We start from the raw sequence: 23,055 nt of genomic DNA, 5'->3' as shown, positions 1-23,055 counted from the left end.
GCATGTTCACCTCCAAGATCGTCTGAGACCAGCCACTCGGACAGCTGCTGCAACAATCGGTTTGCATAACCAAAGAATTTCTGCACAAACTGTCAGAAACCGTCTCAGGGAAGCTCATCTGCATGCTCGTCGTCCTCATCGGGGTCTCGACCTGACTCCGGTTCGTCGTCGTAACCGACTTGAGTGGGCAAATGCTCACATTCGATGGCGTCTGGCACGTTGGAGAGGTGTTCTCTTCACGGATGAATCCCGGTTTTCACTGTTCAGGGCAGATGGCAGACAGCGTGTGTGGCGTCGTGTGGGTGAGCGGTTTTCTGATGTCAATGTTGTGAATCGAGTGGCCCATGGTGGTGGTGGGGTTATGGTATGGGCAGGCGTATGTTATGGACGACGAACACAGGTGCATTTTATTGATGGCATTGTGAATGCACAGAGATACCGTGACGAGATCCTGAGGCCCATTGTTGTGCCATTCATCCACGACCATCACCTCATGTTGCAGCATGATAATGCACGGCCCCATGTTGCAAGGATCTGTACACAATTCCTGGAGGCTGAAAACATCCCAGTTCTTGCATGGCCAGCATACTCACCGGACATGTCACCCATTGAGCATGTTTGGGATGCTCTGGATCGGTGTATACGACAGCGTGTTCCAGTTCCTGCCAATATCCAGCAACTTCGCACAGCCATTGAAGAGGAGTGGACCAACATTCCACAGGCCACAATCAACAACCTGATCAACTCTATGCGAAGGAGATGTGTTGCACTGTGTGAGGCAAATGGTGGTCACACCAGATACTGACTGGTTTTCGGACCCCCCCCAGAATAAAGCAAAACTGCACGTTTCAGAGTGGCCTTTTATTGTGGCCAGCCTAAGGCACACCTGTGCAATAATCATGCTGTCTAATCAACATCTTGATATGCCACGCCTGTGAGGTGGGATGGATTATCTCGGCAAAGGAGAAGTGCTCACTATTACAGATTTTTTCAGATTTGTGAACAATATTTGAGAGAAATGGTTATTTTGTGTATATAGAAAATGTTTTAGATCTTTGAGTTCATCTCATGAAAAATGAGAGCAAAAACAAAAGTGTTGCGTTTATATTTGTGTTCAGTGTAGCTTTTAAAGCGTCACACATCAACATCAACTCTCATTTACATCCTTCATACTGCCTATCTGTCTGATCCTTCTAAACTTTATTAATGATTTTACAATTACTTTTCTTTACCTTCACATCAAATTGCAAAATAAATGTAAATGACAAGATTTGTTCCCATTTTTTCAACAGTTTTTTACTGTAATAATTCCTAAAAATACATACAGAAGTTTATTTAAGTACACCAAAAGCTTCAGCTATCTGTGGACATTTTACACTTCAGTTAAGTTATAAGTGTTTTAAGTAGGGTCCGATTTTAAAGCTAAAACCCGTCACCAGCATGATGAATGAAAAGACAAAAAGTGAACTCACATAAATGTTTCCGTGTTCGCTGAGTTTGTTTGGATCTAACTTGTCGTTCAGGAGCTTCACAACCTCCTCGCTGTCTACAGTGGCCAGGTCTGTGTGTTTCTCTCTGCAGTATCTCTGTGCTTCAGACATGGTCTTTGCTTCAGAAACAAAATGGTACTGACGTTCAGCATGTGAGGAGACAGCGCTCAGCCCTGCAGAGACACAGACACTTTGATTAGATTCAATATCAATTACTGAACCGACTTCTCCAAATTACATTAAAGTTAAACTGTAAATTAAAGAACTTAAGTAATTGTCAGACGGAAACCAAAATAGAAAGTACTAACAATTGCTAATGGGACAACATGCAGTATTTTAAATCAAATATATAAAACTCTTGCCTGAAAGAGCGATGATGATCAGAAGAACCTTTTCCATCCTTGTCTCTTCCCTGTTCCTCTCTTTTGGACAGAGACTGGAGATGTGCAGCTTTTTATATTATACATTAGGTTAAACATTAACTAACATTATGCGTTAGTTAGCTGCACTTTCGACTTAATGCAAAGTGGATATGGAACTGACAGCTTTTTTATATCAGGCCTATTTACTTACATGCATTTACAAGGAAAGACAAATAGAGAAATATGGGCGTAGGTCTGGTGATACACAGCAGGAAAACCAAATTACAACTGTTTGTCAATGCAGCCACCACGAAAATGTCCTTCAGCGGCCGGCGCACTTCCTGGGGTCTTGGGAAGGTTCCTAACGGAGTGAAATGACTCAGAAGTTCCTCAGTGTCAGACGTGAGAGAGCTGATCAGATTCTGATGATAGGAAAAGAGCTTCAGTGCTTCCTTTATAATCTCCTTTAGTTGAGGATACACTCGACCACCCTTTTAGAAATGAAAGGAGAAAATGTTGTATATATTTTAATACTGTTGTTCATGTTTATAAATCATCACCACAAAGAGCAAAGTATCTACATGCGCTTATGGTAATCTACTGTTTCCTCATGGCAGACGCACATCAATAACATCCGCTGGCCAATCATTCACAGCCTAATGTAAGTGCAGTCAGATTCTCTTTGCACCGCAGTTGTCTTTTCCTGAGTCCTGATGTATTCTCCTTTGCATTTTCCTCTTAACCCAATGATGTTTAACTCAGAAGTTAAGGAATAGTGGTTTGGAAAAGACGATAGGATATTTTTGCAACCTGTGTGGTCAAAAAGGTCATCAATGCAACTTGTTAGAAAAATATCACTCGTTACCAGGCTTGAGCTTCAACCTCAGGATCCATGTATTTATTATCCTCTCAAGAATGGAAGTAGTCATCACATACAGAGCATTTAGTTCAACTAGTTCCTGAACAGTGTCCTTCACACGCTGATATACAAGAGAGGGAGTTACCCGGCCAGTCACAAGATACATGTATACCGGTTCAAATGCTTGGTTCAGATTAGCTAAGACCCACGTAAGCAATAAACATAACAGTCATATGTCTATCTCCATAGAGGCTGAATCATCATGTTAATCACTTTCATATGCCTAAAACAGTCCTGATGCTCTTCTAGGTAATCATACATCCTGTTATGTACACAGCTACAGTTGGGCCTTTGTTATCATGTTACTCTGATATTGGAAAAGTACATTCAGTATTGTCCCAACACATATCCAAGAGCCACATTACACTGAAGCACGAATGGCAAAAGAAGGAAACGGAGGTAAAGGGAAGGATCACATATACATATTCAAAGTTATGTGGCTTTCATTGACTTCCTGCTGACTCTTCCAATGAATTCATCAGTCCATCTTTGGTCTGTTCCCCTTTTCGTCCTTTGCATACAGCTGATACTGCATGTTTGTTTCAAAGTGTATGTGGGTGTCATCGTAAAAGCAGTGTGTTTGTTTTGCATGTTCAAATGTTTGCATGTAGGCTAGTTTGTTAGGAAACACAGTTGCCCATGTCTTGACCAGGGCTCCATTGGATGATTCATTCTCAATGGGACTTGAATAATGGTTTAATAATAAGACATTTAAAAAACATTGCGTGAGGCGATTGAAAAATAACTCAACTTATCTCAAACAATCAGTATCAGAATCAGAAACAGTTCGTCCCACAGAGGGGACATTTGAATTTGTTACAGCAAGAAAAGAGCCAAAGACCAAGAAGGATGCATACAAAAATACTAAAGATACAAAAATTACACAATTTACAAAATACACATCCTGTAACAGTTCTAACAGCTATTTACGGCATATGTATATATTGCACATAATTGGTATTGCACAACAAGAGGTGTCATAGTCTTTGTTGTTATATGTGTGGGGGTCTACCAGGGACCATGAGGGTTATACAGTCTGACCGCTGCAGGAAGGAAGGAGCTGTGAATATCTCTCAGTGAGACATTGGGCACAAAGCTGGCCTTCCTTACCAGTCTGTTCAGTCTCTTCCTGTCAGCAGCCGAGATGCTGCAGCCCCAGCAGACCACACCATAGAAGATGGCTGATGCCACAACAGAGTCATAAAATGTCTGAAGGAGTGCCCCCTACACCCCGAAAGACCTCAGTCTCCTCAGCAGAAAGAGTCTGCTCTGTCCCTTCTTGTACAGAGCAGCAGAATTATCAGTCCAGCCCAGTTTATTGTTCAGATGAACACCCAGGTATTTGTAGGATTTCACAATCTCAATGTCCGCTCCCTGGATTGTCACTCGTGTGGGGGGTGTTGGGGAAACATTTTCCTCGGCCCATAACTTTGACCCAGTTTATCAGTTTGACCTCGCTGAGATCAGGCCTGAAACCTTTGGCTGCTCTCAGTGTTGTGTCTCCCTGCTCCTGCCTGTTGGCGTCAGCTGATAGCAGAGACGGAGTACTCGAGTCCCGAAAATCGGCACTCGAGAGAGAGAGTCGACTTGCGCACTGATTGGCGCGGACTCGAACTCGGACTCGTGACTCAACTCACATATGATGTTTGTCAATTTAAAAGATAATTTTGCAAGTCAAGAAAAAAAAAGGTTTGTGGTAAAACTGTGAAGTAACACTTATTTTGTGTGAAACCACTCCATGAACTACATCTCTGGTCTCACACAACACACGTCACCAAGATGGCCGTCACCTTAGCACATTTCACCTCTTTCTTTCAGAATGAGGCGAAAAGTATTAAACGTCTGGGCATGTTGAGAGCTGCAAATACACAAAAGGGGAGTTAGTCGAGACCTCTCCAACTGCTATTTGGAGAGGTCTCACCTCCTTGGCCGTGGTGCCCTTAAGCAAGGCACCGGACACAGGAGATATGAAAGTGAGTATTGTATGAGACTTGAAAAGTGAACTAAGATGTGTTAAAGTGGAGTAGAAGTTCAAAATGAAGCTGGGCCTGCTGTAAAGCAGTGGTTCTCAACTGGTGGGTCGCGACCCAAAAGTGGGACGCGGACCCGTTTCGAGTGGGACCTGAGTGAAGAAAAATTCATTTCATATCATGAAATATGACCCCCGGATTGATGATTGACAGGTCACAGAACAATGGGGGCTATCTACCCTTACCCACAATTTAAAGTAATTCACACAGACTCTCTCCTCTTTGCTCTTCTCTCTGTGAGGAGCAGCAAGTTCAGCTTCAGAACAAAGTGAAACACAAACAATGACATAAAATATTATTAAAATGTCGGGTAGTAATAGATTTATTTATTTTCTTCTCAGAGTGTACCAGAATGCGTAATTTATATGTTCGGATCGCGATCTATTGACAAGTGGGTCCCGAGGCCTGACCAGTTGAGAACCACTGCTGTGAAGTATAGAAAGAAGTCAAAGGAAATACCTATTTCAAATATTTTATATTTTCTCTGTAACTTTCCCTGAAAATGTTTGAAATTCCTTGAAATCAAATATGTTCTCACTTTTCTAAAGCACAAACTTAACAGGGGAATATTTAACTTTAAAAAAACTATCAGTAAGTCCATTAAATAAAATATAATTTTGTGGTAAAAGTTCCTGGACGATAATTCTCTATATCAGCTCCACCTTTATCATCTGCAACAAAGTAACATGTATTATTATAATCTTTATATTTTATCCAAAATGGGCCATCCCGCATATTATGTACTTACTTTATTTATATTATATAGTATATTTTGAATCTAATACCTCTACTTAATTAACAATATTAAGGACTTTAACTTGCAATGGAGTACTTTGAAAATGTGATGGATAACATTACTAAAGTAAGTGTTCATATAGAAACATTTGTGAAATTCATTGGCTGCTTGAAACACCAGAAACAAAACATTCATAACATTTCCATACGTTTGATACACAGTAGGATTTTCCATTTTGTTTATATATTGTCAGCTCTGTGTTGTCACCTTATGGTGAGAGTGTGTTCTTATTTTCTTTTAAAAAGAGGGCCTATCATTTTCAGGTGTTTATCAGTATGTAGTGTCTCTACTTTAAAGAGTCCTCTCCTGCTGATGTGCAGGTGTATATCAGTATGTAGTGTCTCTACTTTAAAGAGTCCTCTCCTGCTGATGTGCAGGTGTATATCAGTATGTAGTGTCTCTCTGACATGTCTCCATGCTTTAATGTTCAAAAAGCTCTTTATTTTTCTCATACTGCCTGTGCTGCAGCACCTCTTTTCACCCTCTGTCTGAAACCAGAGCCCAGTCTCCTCTGATTGGTTAGCTGGCTCTGTTGTGATTGGTCAACCGCTTAGAGATGTCCCGCCCCTTAGCCTATCACGTACAATGTGTTGGAGCGCTAGCCAATAGAGTCGAGCAGTGACGAGAAAGGCAGAAAACTATTTAAGCAATAGCTCACGACAGGCCGTGGTATATGGTCATTATATCACAGTTAAGGGCTGTTGTTCGGGCCGTTGATCGGCCCGATGCGAAGCGTTATAAAACGGTTACCAACTATGGCAATATGAAAGAAAAATACGCTCCAATTTAAATATTATTAGTAAATAATGATGTTCAAAATAAAATAGTCCCTCCGTTGCCTTCTACACAAAACAGTGCGAGGTGGTTGCTATGCAACAACACTAACGGTACGTCCACACGGTTCCGTCGCGTTGAAGCTTGCCGGTGGGCGTGTCTGGCGTGCGACCAACAACCAATCACATGAATCTCCCGACCCGACACACAAGCACGCAATTTGATTGGCTTGCGCTTCCGTCTGCGCTTGAAAAATTGAACTTTTCTCAACTTTCGAAGCGAGGAACGGAGGCAAAGTGACGCAACGGAACCACAATGCAGTTCGGCAAAGCTTGACGTCCCCCATTCAAAGTCAATGGGAAGCGTCTCTGTTGAAGCACGCAACGGAACCTTGTGGACGTACTGTAACAGCTAGCTGGCGACAGACAGCGTTGATCGATTATTTGGCTATTATTATTTGACAGTTGCATAGAAATCTCTCAACATGTTATTGAGCTGCTGTTTTTCGACGTCTGAAAGTCTATGACCACAGCTTTATCCTGACACCAGTCTTCAAAGCACTTAGCCACCCATTTTGTGTGCTTCACGGTGTTCTGTTCGTTTCGGTTTTTTTCCAGTTGGTCGGCCTGCTCTTCACGTAGCTCTGCATGTCGTCGTTTAGGTGCTTTTTTTTTCTGGAGATAGGCACTGCTCAATCCACTCCTCCATAGTAAGGCCCCCCCAGAGGTCCAAGTTAACCTTAAATGTTTCCATCTTAAGCTTTGTTAGTTAGTCCGTTTCGTATCGGACGTAATGTAACAGTTGTAACGGGTGTAGCTTTTTCGCGGAGGGATACTGACTTGTGAAAAGTAACTATAATTCTACCCGTGATATACGCTCATTATATCACGGCTAAGAACCAATCAGATTGCTTGATTTGACTTATCCGTTTTATAATTATAAATAATATATGGTGTTATAGTTTGAGGTACTTGTATTATCATTTAATATAACATTATAGTGACTGTTCAATTACATTTGTTTCATCTTTTCATCCTCTTTCTGTCCAGTAAAAAACAGGTATGTGTTGATTTCAAGATGAAATGTTCCTTTGTCAGAAAATGCTTCTTGAGCCGAAAAAAACTTTTAAAAAACAATAATTAGCATCTGATGGAAAATGCAATGCATAACGGAGCTTACACGCGGCGCAGTGTGCGTTGAAGCTTGCCGGCGGGCATGTCTGACGCTCGGTCAAGTGGTCCATTGGAGTGAACGGAGCAGAGCCATATTATATGGCTCTGAGTTTAGCTATTCCGCCACTGATGAGGTGTTTTAATCCTTAATTGAAACCACTCCTTGCACTTTAAAATGTATTTGCTATATTTTAAACGTCGTATTTGTTACTCTTATTTTATGATTGCATACAAAACTTAAAAAACATACATTTGATTTTACCCATAGATTTTACCACTACATCGAATCCACTGTTTCCGGTCGAACCGGAAGTCCTTCGTCGTGTTTTAAAACTGTCGAACGTGTGTCGCGTTGCTCTTTCACAAAGTTCATAAATGTGGTAAGTTTACGTTAATTATGAACACCTCTTTTCAAATATCAACAGCAAATATCTGTCCCCCAACGTCTGCAACATAAACCGTGCTGTCATGGAAACAAACGATTTGTAGAAACACTCATTCAAAGAGGAACTAGGTTAGCTTTAGCATAGTTAGCCGTCTTTAGCTAACTATATATTCGGTGACACAGCCGCTAATTCTAACATCAGCTGGTTGTTGTTTAATGAAGTTGGGGCATGTGTCAGTAGGATGTTAGACGAGATTATTTTCATTGTGTTAAAAGCTACGACAGGAGCTTAAATGGTGTCCTGGTGTTTTGTTTTGGTTAGCCGTTAGCTGCTCGTCATGTCCTCTGCTGCCTGTAACAGGTCGGTTAATGTGTCAAAAGATCTTTCACTGATACAACTGAAAGTCGTTCATTCAAAACCTTAAGCTACCTTACGTTTAAAAACAGAAATATAGGCATCCGAATACACTACAGGTATGAAAAGTAAGAGTACACATAATGCAGGCTCATTTCAGAATGATATACATCTTGTTATAATATCAATATGTATTGATATGGTCAGTTTATATGATTTCTATATTGTTCTGGCAGCACTTGTGTCACTGAATCCAATGTTCGACGTTGTGTAGTTATAGTAAGTTAGATGTAGCCTACCTAAATGATACCATATTAAGTCATTCTTGTTGCAGCAGCAGAAGACACAGTACATGTGTTAGCTGTAACCTAGGCTATAGCTCACTTCACTAATCCACTGTGTCTGTGATCAGAAGGTCACAGGTTCAAGCCCCTGCTGATACCTCTGTATAAACTGTACTATATCTCTGTATAAACTGCACTGGTGTGATCAGAGCCAGAGTGTCTAAGACCATAGACTCTGGTTTATACCACACCACAGATCAACAGGAGAGTGGAGAACACTGGGCCACTTCAGAGTGCTCTGGTCCTGCACTGCTCCTGACATTATCATTATGGAAGGTTGTGGCTCAGTGGGTTAGTGCGCTGATCTTAACTGCAGTCAGCATGTCGTTGTGTCCCTGGGCAAGACACTTCACCCCAAATTGCTCCTTTGGGGATTGCCCACAGTACCGAATGTATGTAAGTCACTTTGGATAAAGCATGTAATGTAATGGATATATGAAATATAAAACATTGTGACATTAAGTCTGTTGTAATGTATATTTGATGGGGTGTTCTCTCTTTCAGAGCGTCTCCCTGTCTTTCTACGGTCGGCTGGTTGAACAGAGAGCGATGGCCGGTCCAGAGCTCCTGCTGGACTCCAGCATTCGGATGTGGGTCGTCCTGCCCATCGTCTTCATCACCTTCTTCGTGGGGATCATCCGTCACTACGTCACGCAGCTGCTGCACAGCGACAAGAAGATCGACCTGGAGCAGGTGTCTGACAGGTGAGGGATCATTTTAATTAAAACAATTTGTTTATTCTTTGTCTGTTTACCAAGAGTAAACAGACAAAGTGTTTAACAGAAAGTCAAGTTGTCATACATGATCATACAAAAAACGATATTGCCATCAATTACTATGTGTTTGCTTAAGTAAGGTGTGTATGTTCCCTATATGTCTATATGAGAATAATAAGAATAATCCGAAAGTTTCGTAACAACAACAAAAAGGGTGGTGAGTCAATTCAAAAGTGTTATAGCAGTCATACAGAAGTATAGTTCGTTTGGCAGCAACAAGTCAGTGACTTTGAAGTTATAATAAACTTCATTTTTCGAATGTTTGGATTGATGCTTGAGAATTTGCTCGTGGACTAATGTGTATTTTTGTTTGTGTTTGTGTTCAGCCAGGTGCTCCTGCGCAGCCGCGTCCTCAGAGAAAATGGAAAGTATATTCCCAAACAGGTAAGCACACAATCTCTAGGAATCAGGAATTTAAAATCATATACATTTAGTGCTAATGCTGTCTTTACTACTTGTAATCGTATAGTAATATTTCTTTCAAAAGTTAAAACGCCAATTAGAAACTCTACAATTTCTCTATAAAAAAAAATATAGACCCAAAAACGACAGCGTCATTTTGAGCTGTATGATAGACGTTAAACTTGATGTATTATAATAGTTTTTCTTTTATTAGTTACATTAACTACTTTCCATATTTTTGAGGTTTGTACTCATGTTTTGTCTTTTCAAATTAAAACCCAGTAACACATATAATCACTGGCAGGTTAAAGAATGTTAAAATTCTCTTTAAAGTTATATAGGTTGGTATTTGCTAAATGTACCATAATAAACATTTAAATGAGATCCTAAAGGACTTACTGTGAGTGAATACATCGAAAGGCTCTGATCTGTTGTGTGTAAACATGTTTCTCTGCTGCAGTCTTTCGCCATGAGGAAACATTACTTCAACGACGCAGAGACCGGCTTCTTCAAGAAGGTCAAGAGGAAGGTTGTCCCCAAGAACCCCATGACAGGTGTGTGTGTGTGTGTGTGTGTGTGTGTGTGTTGTGTGTGTGTGTGTGTGTGTGTGTGTGTGTGTGTGTGTGTGTGTGTGTGTGTGTGTGTGTGTGTGTGTGTGTGTGTGTGTGTGTGTGTGTGTGTGTGTGTGTGTGTGTGTGTGTGTGTGGTGTGTGTGTGTTGTGTGTGTGTGTGTGTGTGTGTGTGTGTGTGTGTGTGTGTGTGTGTGTGTGTGTTGTGTGTGTGTGTGTGGTGTGTGTGTTTGTCCTACGATTTACAGATTTGATCTTGCCTTAAGGTGTCACACACTTAATTTTTGCCCGAGGCAGGAAGTATAATAAGTTTTAATTTCAATTTATTTTCCGTGTGTTAATATATACTTTTCATTTCTGTTTTCCCGAACTTAAAAAAAGGAAACTGTTTTGGATTTGATCCTTTCGCTAAGGCAGTTTCTTTGTTTGTATTTCATTTTCATTTTTTGTATTAATTGACATGAGCACTTCAGCCATTATCTAAATGTAGTTTATGTCTATTATAAATGTGTGTGTATTTGGTTTTTAGACACCAGCCATGCTGACGGACATGATGAAGGGGAACCTGACCAACGTGCTGCCCATGATTGTGATCGGCGGCTGGATCAACTGGGGCCTTCTCTGGGTTCGTCATAAGTGAGTTCTCCAGCTGTTAGTCATTAACCCTTTAACACAGGGGTTGGAACCTTTTTCCTCTCAATTTTTCCAACATCCTCAGGGGGCCGTACAAATGATTGACCTCTGCTTAAACACACCAAAATCACAGCCCATTAATTTGGCCTTTCTTTCATGCTGTGCAAAGAAAGAGCAACCTCTGAATCCAGATATCTCACCATGACTCGCGCATGCATTCACGAGCACGATGTGGCATGACCGCCAAAACAGAAAGATATGGACACAAGATGTGTGCAAATGTATTTAGATTCGGGGGGGCCTAACCTCCTCTAGGGGGGTTATGCATCCAGGCATGTTCCCCCAGGAAGATTTTAAAATGTTGAAGTTGAAAGCATCAATCTGGTGCACTTTGAGAGCAACATTAAGAGATCTATGGAAACATCTCTCAACACCCAGATGAAACAGAACTGTAAGCAGATTAACTTTTTCTTTATGGATATTTTACAAATCACTCTCCTTTCAAACTGTATTCTTGTTTATTAATAACAACTTTTTTTTTACTGTAATATAGTATTTTATACCTGTTTACTTTATTCTCTTGTTTTTTGATAACTATAATGATCATATAAAGATGTGCCTACCTCACTGGTTGGAGAAAAAGCTTCTTATATTCGTTAGCATAGCTAGCTAACCAGATGCTAATAACAACAAAGTTATTGACTGTATGATCAGTATGACAGATGAACAGATCGCCACTGGGCTTACAACTAAAGACACAGCCACGCAAAAACTGTGGCATGTGTACGGCTCCTTATGGGCACTGACATTTCTGAAGTGCCGGAGTCGCGTTCTGGTGCTCTCCGTCAGAACTACACCTCTGTCAGACGAGACATATACCACATGATGACACGTTAGGCTCGTGTTGTGTTCAAGGACCCTGACCTTGGCCAGGAAAAAAAGGCACTCGCTTGTTTAATTATTTTGCGGTCTAGATTTCTTACATTTTTTTCTTTTTGCGTGTGTTTATAAATTACCTCGAGGGCCGTACCAAATGGTCTCGCGGGCCGTATACGGCCCGGGGGCCGGAGGTTCCCCACCCCTGCTATAACACCATTAACACTGGTTAGCTTTTTAACCCTTTTTTTATTAAAGATACAACTTTTTTGATTCACATGTTCAAAGCTTATTTAAAAAGAAAAAGTCAGACTGTTTAAAATATTTTGAGTTTTTAAGAAAACACTAGGGATGTTCCGATCGCCAATTTTGGGGCCGATCACAGCACAGAAGCTAAAGTCGCTCTAACTTATTCTTCTTTGGGACTTAAAGTCAAATTAAATAACCCCAACCCTATTCCTGTTTGTTTGTGATTGTTGTTGTTGTTGTCTTGCAGCCAAGGTGCCGTTCCCTCTGACTCTGAGGTTCAAGCCGATGTTACAGAGAGGAATCGACCTGCTGTCCCTGGACGCCTCCTGGTAAAAACACACCGACGCTCCTCAGCAGACCATGAACACATCTCAGACATTCACCAACAATATCTTACAATCCTGACAGTTCAGACAAACAGTAAACTTACTCAAAATAATCCGTTTTCTACCATTAATATCTTTGTTAATACTTATACACCACTGTATTCATTGAAATATATTCATTTATACATATTTATTTAATATTTTTGTGGTTTTTTTTAGCATTATTTTAACCTTTTATTCTTAAATACACTGTCCTCAGGATAATAAAATACATGTATATGATTAATATAAAACAGAGCTTCTACAGTGATGTATTTATATTAGGAGCTATTTCTCTTACATCAAAAAGAAAACAGGAGTGACAGTTTTATTGAAATCTAGTTTTTTTTAATGGCGACCCATAAACATAGACAGGTATCATTTTATATATTATATTTGAGTGAGTGGACAGCTAGTCACAAAACTGCCTCCGTCATAAAGTGTCACTATGACTTTTAACCTTTGGGGGGGAAATCTCAAATTAAATGAAGTTCAATAACTATAAGTTCAATTAAAATGGCCAACAATAAACAGACATTTTCATAACAATTGCCTGTGTGTCCATATTTCAAGGCTTAAGTATTTTGCCTGTATTTGTTTTAAAATGTGCTGTTTTTTAATATGAATCTGCAGGGTGAGCTCAGCGTCCTGGTACTTCCTGAATGTGTTTGGCCTGAGGAGCATGTACAGCCTCATCCTGGGACAAGACAACGGTGAGTCTCACCCATGGATGTATAATAAGAACTGGATACAGCGTGGGAGGCGGGGTCTCGTTCTTTCCTATGAGAGCTGCTCATTGGCGCAGGAAGGCGAAATGGCCCAACTTTTAAGAGAGTGAAACGTCACAGATTACCCATCATGCCTGGCTGCCAGAGCAGAAGAACCCGTATGTGCGCTCACAGAGCATGCGCCCCTTAAGCCCCGCCCCCCGAGCTCCCACTCTCGCTCACTAGAAGGAATGGAGAAAAAATAAATCTAGATTCGGCTTTTAGTGCATTTTTACAACTTTAAGGACCGAATGATTTTAATAAGGGCTATAAAATAGTTCATACCGGGTCGTTTATTTAGTTAAAAAAAAATTATCCACCGATTTACAGACGCCTCTTTCCCCATGTTAGTCAATGGGGAAAAGTCTTTCTGGGCCGGGTGACGTCACGGACTGATACGGAAGTTGCAGTACCGCCGTTCGGACACAACGACTGTTCGGCGCTTCCTGGGGGCTTGGTCTGATCCCTCTCTGGCGCCACGACTGTGGAGTTTCACATCTGTATGAAAAGAGTCCTACACTTGGAGACATATTTTATCGGTCATTATAGAATGTGAAGGTTGTCTTGATTTTAAAAAGTGTTACAGTTGAAGTCCAGTGGATCACAGCTGGTGTTCAAAGCTGCCATAATGTCAGAGTAACACAGTTCAGAGATGAGAGTTTGTCCGCTTGATTCCATTGATTGAATATGATGTTAACTCTTCAGCTGCTGACCAGTCGCGGATCATGCAGGACCAGATGACAGGTGCTGCCATGGCGATGCCTCCTGACCCCAACAAGGCTTTTAAGGTGAGATTTCTTAATAAATAAAAAACTATTAACGCCATTAGCTTGGTCCAGTCTTTTTCTCTACAGCTCAGGAGCCTTGTCGCTTCATCCAGTTGAAATGTAGAGACTTTTCATTCTTGTAAATCCATTTGTAGCTTTGTTTTTAAGAGAGGTGCTATTTAAATGTATACGTTTATTAGTTTGAGTAGTATTATTATCCAAGGAATCATTTGAGTGATTTTTTGTGTGATGGTCCACAACAGCTTTATGCACATTATCTAATAGAAGTTAACCTTGAAAATGAAAGTATCCGGGAAATCCCTTTTGATATTTGTTGGTATATTATTAAATAACTTTTGATGTGTCAGATCCTGGTCAATTTATAAATGTAGATCAGCCAAACATTCAGATTAAATCTCAAATTTAAAAAAGCCCTCAAAACTCACCTTTTCACTCTTGCCTTCAACTCCTAATCCACTCACCCCTATTCCACCTAGCTTAGCACTTTTTTACTTTTGTTGTTATTTCTTTACTTGCTTGTAAAGCGCTTAAAGCACCAGGAAAAGTGCTATATAAGTAACATGTAGTATTATTATTATTAAAGGTCACCTATTATACAAAATGCACTTTTTGATGTCTTTTATACATCACCATGTGTCCCCGTGTGTCAGGGAACTCACGCAGCGTCAGAAAATAAAACCCTCTCTCTTTTCCTCCGTACCCAAATCTCTAAAAACGGGGGAACAACGGAGCTGATCCAGATTTGCGTCCGATATGACGTAATATCGGAAATGTGGACCCACTGCAGAAAGTTGCTATCAGAAACAATGCGTGACGTGTTTTGGACATGATATGGTCTGTGTTTACATTAGCAAGCATCGCTAACACTCAGAGCTAACCTGTACTGGAGAGAGTATGTGTAAAAATGCAGGAAATAAAAAAAGGAACTCACCTTGTGGTAAACCTGAGAGAGAAAAAGCATTTGAGCTCCATACTGTTTCAGAAATAATCCTTGATGTGGTTTGGAACATGATATGGCGTTTAATCACATTTAGCTGAGTATCTCTTAGAATTCTGAGCAGGCATTAGCTCCATCTCCTATTTTTTCTTTCAAGCAAAGGACCCAGATCAGCGTTTCTCTAACAGGGCTGAAACAGAGCGATATGAGGGATGTCTAAAATGCATGATCTGTTTGGTATTTTGAGCAAAAAACACATCATAGACATGTTTTTTATATATTTTGATATAAAAATAGCATAATAGGAGTTTTTTTTAAAGTGGACATTTCCTCAGAGTAAAACAGACCTGTATTGTTTATCTGTTTGTTCTCTCAGAGTGAGTGGGAGGCGCTGGAGATCGTGGAACACAAGTGGGCGCTGGAGAACGTGGAGGACGAGCTGATGACCAGAGACCTGAACTTTGGAACCCTCTTCACGCAGGACATCAAGTCCACCATGTTCTAGACTAGAGAGAAACCCTGAGGAACGCCTGAGACTAGGGTTCTAGAACTCTGTCCTGAACATTCTAGAAACACTTGAGAGAATTCTTAAATCTGGAACACAGTATAACACAAATGCTAGAGTTAGATCATTTAATGTGATCACTGTATTCACCTCATCGGGCACTTATTTACTTTCTGCCTTTTTAACCTGCCTCCAAATTATTGTGTCCAAGTTGTGCCTTCATATGTTCAATGTGTTGATTTATAATTATTGTTAATAAGAGTTCTTATTCAACTTTTTGACAATTAGATAGTAACTTAAATAGACCCACTTACTTGCCTTTTCTAAAATCTTGTGTCTTAATTTTGCAAATGAAGTTGTCAGCTCAGTTGTTGGGTTGGTGTATATTATTTAATTAAAGTGTTCCTGAAGTTAATTTTTGTCTAGAATAACATTGTAATGAAATATTTGCTTGTTTTTGTGTATCCAGTGTTCCAGAATCTCTCATGTTCTAAAGCTTCTAGATAGTTATTCTAGCCCGACCCTTTCTCGGCTCTGACTTGTGGAGCTGACGAGTTCGGGGTTGTTTCAGTAAACCAGCGGATTCTGACACCAGACGAATCTCCTCAGGAAGATGTTTCTTGTCGGGTGCGACGCAGAAACAGAAGTTTAAAGACCACTGGGACGTTATGAGAGCTTTAACTGACGGCAGGCGTTCATGTTTCCCTGCAGGCGGACTCTTTGCATTGTTTTTTACCCGTGGTCATCCAGCGCGACTTGAAGTGAGTGTGACAGTTTAATAAAGGTGCCATCGAACTAACTGCCTTTTTCTTGTCTTTATTCAACACCGAGTTCACCCTCCTTTATAAGAAGCATAGGATCAAATAGACCTGTTTTCACGCCAAGTACTTGCCGTACTTAGTTCCCAGCACTTATGGCGCCTTTCCATTGCAGGGCCCTTCGCTCGGCTTAGTACGGTATAGTTAGGACCTTGTTTAGGCCAGGCTCACTTTATGCTGCGTTTCCATTACAGTTTAGTAGCTGGGGCAGTAACTATAAGTAACGCAGTGTTGGCGGAGCCGTGACGTCATCTTCAATGCGAACCACAGAAAACCAACATCAGCCGTTAGCTGTTAGCACTCAAGCTCACAGCTCCTCATATCTGTTCAGAAACTAGAACAAAAGTTAAACAAGTACAAACACAGACAGTCTATGTCATGGAGAATACAGTCGCTGCTTTATTTATGTCTGTAGGCCGTTGTTGTGAGTGTGGACGGTCAGAGCATATACAACGTTAGCTTAGCCTTAGGCGAATTTCATAAGAACACAATTTCCCAATTTTGGATCAACAAAGTACATCGTATTATCTTATACTAACAGAACTACGCCTATATTGCGTATAGCGCCCATAAACTATGGCGCACCCCCCACCAAAAAATCAGTTGAACTGCCCCCAGTCCCAGTCAAACCAGAGGTTTATGTGAAATTGTTCTTTTTTTGAAATAATGGTTTTAGTGTGCATTATAGGTTTTAATTTGTATTTGTGTTAATTTAAATAAATCAAACTCCCTAAAAAACGTACACAGCTTCTGTGTGCTTTTGTTAACATTGGAATGTACTGTGTCGCAGGGGGAGAGCTTTAGAGAGCTCTCTCCTGAAAGACTGTGCGGCTCTGATAACCTCAGCTCAGTGGAGGTAAAGGCACACCTTTATTATATGATCATTGTAGTTTGTAAAAAAATAAGAGAATAGATGAAAAACAGGTATAAAGTACGATATGACAGTAAACCATTTTTTAAATTAATAAACAAGAATACAATTTAAAAGGGGTGTGATTTGTAAAATATCCATTCATCCATCCATCTTCTCCCGCTTATCCGTGGTCGGGTCGCGGGGGTAGCAGTTCCAGCAGAGAACCCCAAACTTTCTTTTCCCTGGCGACATCAACCAGCTCTGACTGGGGGATCCCAAGGCTTTAAAATATCCATAAATAAAAATAAAATCTGCTTACAGTTCTGTTTCATATGGGTGTTGAGAGATGTATCCAGATCTCTCCATGTTGCTCTCAAAGTGCACCAGATTGATGCTTAAAAAAATCTTCCCGGAGAGGATGTTAGGTCCACTTAAATCATGTTCACATGGATAAGAAACCAAATACGTTTTGCACACATCTTGTGTCAATATCTTTCTGTTTTGGTGGTCATGCCACAACCGTGCACGTATAAGTGTCTGCATTTGGGGGGGTATGTATGGAGTCAGATTTGGGTCAATATTCTAGCGCGTAAAAACAAGCTACTCACGAGCGGAAAATGTGCTTTATTACACGCGCATAAAATGACCCTCGCGCGCAGATTAAACCCCCCGCGAGCGGCTCTGTGCCCGCGAGCGGCTCTGCGCTCCGCTCGCGAGAGAGACAGCCCTCTTGCTCGCTCGCTCGCGGGAGTGTCAGCCTCGCGGAGTCTGTCTATGCGCGCGTGAAAAGTTTCTGGCACTTTGGGGGCGGAGCCACTGGACTTTGATTGACAGCTGCAAGGAAGCCCAGAGTTGCCAGGTTTGATAAATGCTGAACTACCAAGAGCCGAGGAGTGACAGCTGCAAGATCAGTTGGACGAGATGAATGGTAAAGTTTTGTCCATAAAAAACTATTATATTCGTAAAGTTGTACAGCTAATATATATATATATATATATATATATATATATATATATATATATATATATATATATATATATGTATGTATACATAATACGTGTCAGTACGATTTTATTTTGTATTTGCGTGCATTTCCTGTTTGGAAAGTGAGGTGTCTTGAGACTGGCTTCTGCAGGCAGGCTCCCATGCTTTTCTTTGTGCGTGTGTAAAGTGTGTTATTTATTTTTAGCGAACACTTCCGCATAAATCATCATCTAAAACCAGGCATCCTCACAAACTACGGACTCCGGTCCGGATCCGGACCGAACCACACACTGTCTCCGGACTCTGAGCAAATTATACTTTTCATATGTATTATCTCTCGTATTATATGTGAGGACATCCATCGCCACAACGCATTCGCAACGAGTCAAAATTCTCCGCTATGGTCCACTGCAAACAGCGCTCTGCATGTCTGACTGTTCCAACTGTTGTTCCACCTGTGTGGTGTCAACGCTTGGTCCAATCACATTCAGCATCCAGTCAGCGTTTTTTCCACCCAAACATCTGCGAATCAGAGGCACAGTAGGGCGGGTCTTCGCGGACTGCGGGTGGGAAAAATGTGTGTGTCTCTTTCCATCAACCTGTCTAAGTCAGAGCGAGAATTAAAAAAAAAAAAATTCAGAGCGAGAGTTAACAGCTCATCTAGTTCGCATCTGTACTGTAGCTAGTAGCTAGTTTCACCTACCGGGGTGGCAACTGAACAGCCCTAAAAAATAGGCCTTGCCACCCCAGCTGACCACCCCAGTTGGCAGCTTTGTTTTGAAGAAAAGTTGGTGGCTCATCGACTTTATGAGAGAAAGTCTCTAATGTCCGAGTGCAAGTGAATGCAGCACAAGATGCACTCATGTAACCCCTCCCCGGTCCTGGCGCGAGCGTGGACATACGATTTGCGGCGATTTCATTTTTAACTGGACGGCGCAAAACGAGAAGCATTCGGACCCAAGCACTGAAAGGAATGAGGTATTTTGCGGTCTACACTGACAGAGAAGAGACTGTTAGTTTGGCTGTACTCAGCATTGAATCAAACGCACTAAAGCTGTAGCATCTTAATACGTTTGTGAGGCGTTTTGCTGACCAAGATGGTAACTCGCCGCATTCAGCTGTAATAGACATGCCAAACTTGATGCTCTGCTCACGGATGAGCATACACAACTATTAAGATGGATGACCTTACGTGTGTAAATATAATTTTTTTCTTTGTGGGGGTCTGCCCCAAAAAAAAAACTGTTTTTAAGTCCTGAGAAGTCAATCAGAACGTTGTGTAAAACTACACTGCCCAGCCAAAAAAAAAGTAACCACTTTGATTGACTAGGCCAGTAGGTAAGGACTCTCCACTGGATAATAACTGCAGTATAAAAGAATGCATGACTGAAGTGATGGACACCATGTTGAAGGCAAACAAAAAGAGGAAATAACAGGTCAAATCAAGCAAATCCCCCTCTCAGATTCCACAGCAACCAGAAGAACATAAATACTGGCTGGTGATTTGATTCATCAGCTTTGTGATGGAATAAAAAATGCACAGTGCATTTCCTTAGCTGTGGGTGAGGCCACTGACACCACTGACAATGCCTCAGTTGCTGGTGTTTTGTGAGTTGTTATGATGAGGCAAAGGGGGAGTTTGTTGAAGATGTGGTTGGGCCTGACGAACCTCAGTGGACGCACAAGGGGGCAAGACATTTATAAAGCAATAATGGGAATGCTGAATGAAAGAGGGTGCAGCTGCCTTTATTCATAACTGTGGCAGCTCTTACACTGCGACTCTGAGGGGTCAAGCACAGACACAATAACATGAAAACGGCTGCATACAGATTATTTTTGTTTTTTGCAACCTCGTGTTAGAATCTTGTTGCAATTGTTTAATAAAGTTTGAATGACCGTAATAAACGGACCTTTGTCTTATTGAAACATTTATTTTGGACCTTTAAGATTTGTATTTGAGTACCCCTGATCTAAAACCATCGGAGGCCAAGCAAATCTTCAACTGTAAGTAATATAAAGGAAAGAAAACGAGTTAAAAATGTCTGTTTAAGGCATTTAAGTGGCTTAAAAGAAAAACAGGAGGAAGCTACGACAGTATTTACAAGTAGGCTATGTATATAGCACAAAGACGTCCATACTCTGCATCTGCAAGCAAAGACCTCGTGTATTTTAATCGACCATAAACCGCAAAAATAACCGCAACGCAAGTTTTTCCAAACTTAATAAATCCATGTGTCTGAGCCGCAGCGACACCGACTGGTTCTTAAAGAGCGGGTCATTCTGTTGGTTCCGGGACTGGAGCTGCTTGTCTCGGTTTCTGAAGCAGACTTTGCTCCGAGCAGAGGTTGGGAAGTAGTGGAGTAGCCTACAAATACTTTTGTTACTGTTACAGATTCGGTACTTACTCCACTACTTATTTTTCTGACGACTTTTTACTTTCACTTCTTACATTTTGAACACAAATACCTGAACTTTCTACTTCTTACATTTTCAAACCAGGGTTACTTTAGTTTTAATCGTGTGTTTGGTGCGTGATCATTATTATTTAGAGTCATTGCGTGCCTATTGATTTGAACAGGGACGTGCACAGACATTTTGGGGGGCGGGAGCTCAAGTGAGAAAAAGGGCACCTCCCATAATCATTTATAAAAAAATGTTTTAAAACAAAAAGTTAAATATAGTTGCACATCTCTGACTTACTGACCAATTTATTTTAATACCCTCAAACTCACGCAATTGTTTAATACTCAGCAAAATTCTACAAAATAATCAGCTAACACAGAGACAATGGTCTTCTTTAGTATTCACTACGCACAAGAGCAGACAACAAACTAGTCAAATGAATAGTTATTAAATGAGCAGCCAACAATCAAAATTATGAAGTTACTGTTTAAGGACATTACAGGCAAAAAGATCGTTTTTTCATGTTCTTGTTATTTTGGTCTATTTTGCTCCCATGTTTTCTTTCACTCTAACGGAAATAAAACTTCCAAAAAACACATATAAATGGTGTTCGTTTTACTACCATGTCTGAATTCATCTAGATTTAAAGCTAATCTGCATTTAAACATAACATTTCGGGGGAAAATACTGACTTGACGTAAGTAACTATCTGGGGAAGTTGTGATACGATATATTTATATATATTTTTTTCATCATTTTCACCTGCACTGCCTTGGTAACTGCATGCAAATTAGCCCATTTTAATAGGCCTAGTTAACGCCTAATTTGCATATCAATGTGGCGATTGTGATGACGTTATTAGATACACATATTACTGTATTCACTTTAAGTGTCTCCCCTTAAGTATAGTACATTAGCCTGTATGCCCATGATAAATTGCCTTAGCTAAACCTTGAGCTAACTTAGCCATTAGCTAGTAGCCTACCTTTGACACCCTGGCTTAGGCCTTGTAACACATTCAGCACTTACAATGGTATGACTTGCTTGAAGTGAATATATCTGCACTTTCCTTGTTATTCAGAGCTTGATTCTCTATGGTTTTGCACTAATTGTAAATCACTTTGGATAAAAGGATCAGCAAATGAAAATGTAATGTAAAATAGCTGGAGAGGAGCTAGTTTGACTTTGAGCAAGGCACCAAACCAAAAACTGCTTGCTTTGACACCTCTCCATAGGTCCTGTTTGTATGTGCGTGTCTTTCTATAATTGTTAATAACACCAGAGTGAAGAACTGAATCTAAAAGTGATCTAAATCTTAATCTTAAAGGTGTGTTGTATTTTATTGCACTGAACACATTTCTTTAAAAGAGTTAATGTTTCATAACGTCATGGTTTGATAAATGCCTGAAATATTAAGTCATTCATTCATTGAGGACAGTTTCCTAGAGTTAAATGGCTTCACATTTTGAAACACATGTGCCACATACTTTTAACCCCTCCACTACAACCTTTATACCTGCAATGAATCAGCCTTTTGGACGGAGCCATGACTGACTAATTCCTGTCTGCTGTGTTTCAGCTTCACTCAGAGACAACATGGCTTCCAGGTTAGAGGAAGATCTCTGCTGTCCGGTCTGTCAAGAAGTCTTCAGAGATCCTGTTCTTCTGTCCTGTAGCCACAGCTTCTGTAAAGCCTGTCTACAGAACTGGTGGGATGGTAAAGAAGTAAAGGAGTGTCCAGTTTGTAAGAGAAAATCTTCAAGAGGAGAACCTCCCTGTAACCTGGCTTTAAAGAACCTGTGTGAGACCTTCTTATTGGAGAGAGGTCAGAGACCTCCAGAGGCTCTCTGCAGTCTGCACTCTTTGAAACTCAGACTCTTCTGTCTGGACCATCAGCAGCCAGTGTGTCTCGTCTGCAGAGATTCAAAAGCACACACCAACCACAGAATCAGACCCATCGATGAAGCTGCTCAGGATCTCAGAGAGGAGCTCCAGAAGTCTCTGCAGCGCTTTCAGGAGATACTGGAGATCTTTGAAGAAGTTAAAGTGGAGTTTGATCAAACAGCAGGACACATGAAGGTCCAGGCTCAACACACAGAGACGCAGATTAAGCAGCAGTTTAAGAAGCTTCACCAGTTCCTAGAAGAGGAAGAGGAGGCCAGGATGGCTGCACTGAGGGAGGAAGAGGAGCAGAAGAGGAAGATGATGGAGGAGAAGATGGAGGCTCTGAGCAGAGAGATAGCAGCTCTTTCACTCACAGTCAGAGCCACAGAGGAGGAGCTGAGAGCTGAAGACGTCTCCTTCCTGCACAACTACAAGGCTGCAGTGGAGAGGCTGCAGCGCCCCTGCTGGAGGATCCACAGCTGCCCTCAGGAGCTCTGATAGACCAGGCCAAACACCTGGGCAACCTCAGCTTCAACATCTGGAACAAGATGAAGGACATGGTGTCCTACTCTCCTCTCATCCTGGACCCAAACACGGCTAATCCATTCCTCTTCCTGTC

The 23,055-nt window shown here is 41.0% G+C and overlaps 1 protein-coding gene and 1 pseudogene across 2 annotated transcripts; both read left to right on the top strand.

The window, feature by feature from the left end:
• Positions 1-7,811: 7,811 nt before the first annotated feature.
• On the top strand, positions 7,812-16,294 carry LOC117556903 (annotated as a pseudogene).
• Positions 16,295-18,036: 1,742 nt separating this feature from the next.
• Positions 18,037-23,049, top strand: LOC117556910 (tripartite motif-containing protein 35-like). 2 transcript variants are annotated; one of them, XM_034232506.1, is made up of 3 exons: positions 18,276-18,381; positions 20,123-20,153; positions 22,132-23,049. In XM_034232506.1, exon 3 carries the CDS (start codon positions 22,149-22,151, stop codon positions 22,932-22,934), a length of 786 nt encoding a protein of 261 aa, XP_034088397.1. In that variant the 5' UTR covers positions 18,276-18,381; positions 20,123-20,153; positions 22,132-22,148; the 3' UTR covers positions 22,935-23,049. The 2 variants fall into 2 exon arrangements, with proteins under 2 accessions (XP_034088396.1, XP_034088397.1); XM_034232505.1 differs by lacking the exons at positions 18,276-18,381; positions 20,123-20,153 and adding an exon at positions 18,037-18,093.
• The last annotated feature ends 6 nt before the right edge of the window (positions 23,050-23,055 follow it).

This window comes from Gymnodraco acuticeps, unplaced genomic scaffold (assembly GCF_902827175.1).
Source record: "Gymnodraco acuticeps unplaced genomic scaffold, fGymAcu1.1, whole genome shotgun sequence".
NCBI classification, from domain to species: Eukaryota; Metazoa; Chordata; class Actinopteri; order Perciformes; family Bathydraconidae; genus Gymnodraco; species Gymnodraco acuticeps.
Note: the sequence above shows the minus strand (reverse complement) of the source record. Positions and strands in the feature narration are given on the sequence as shown.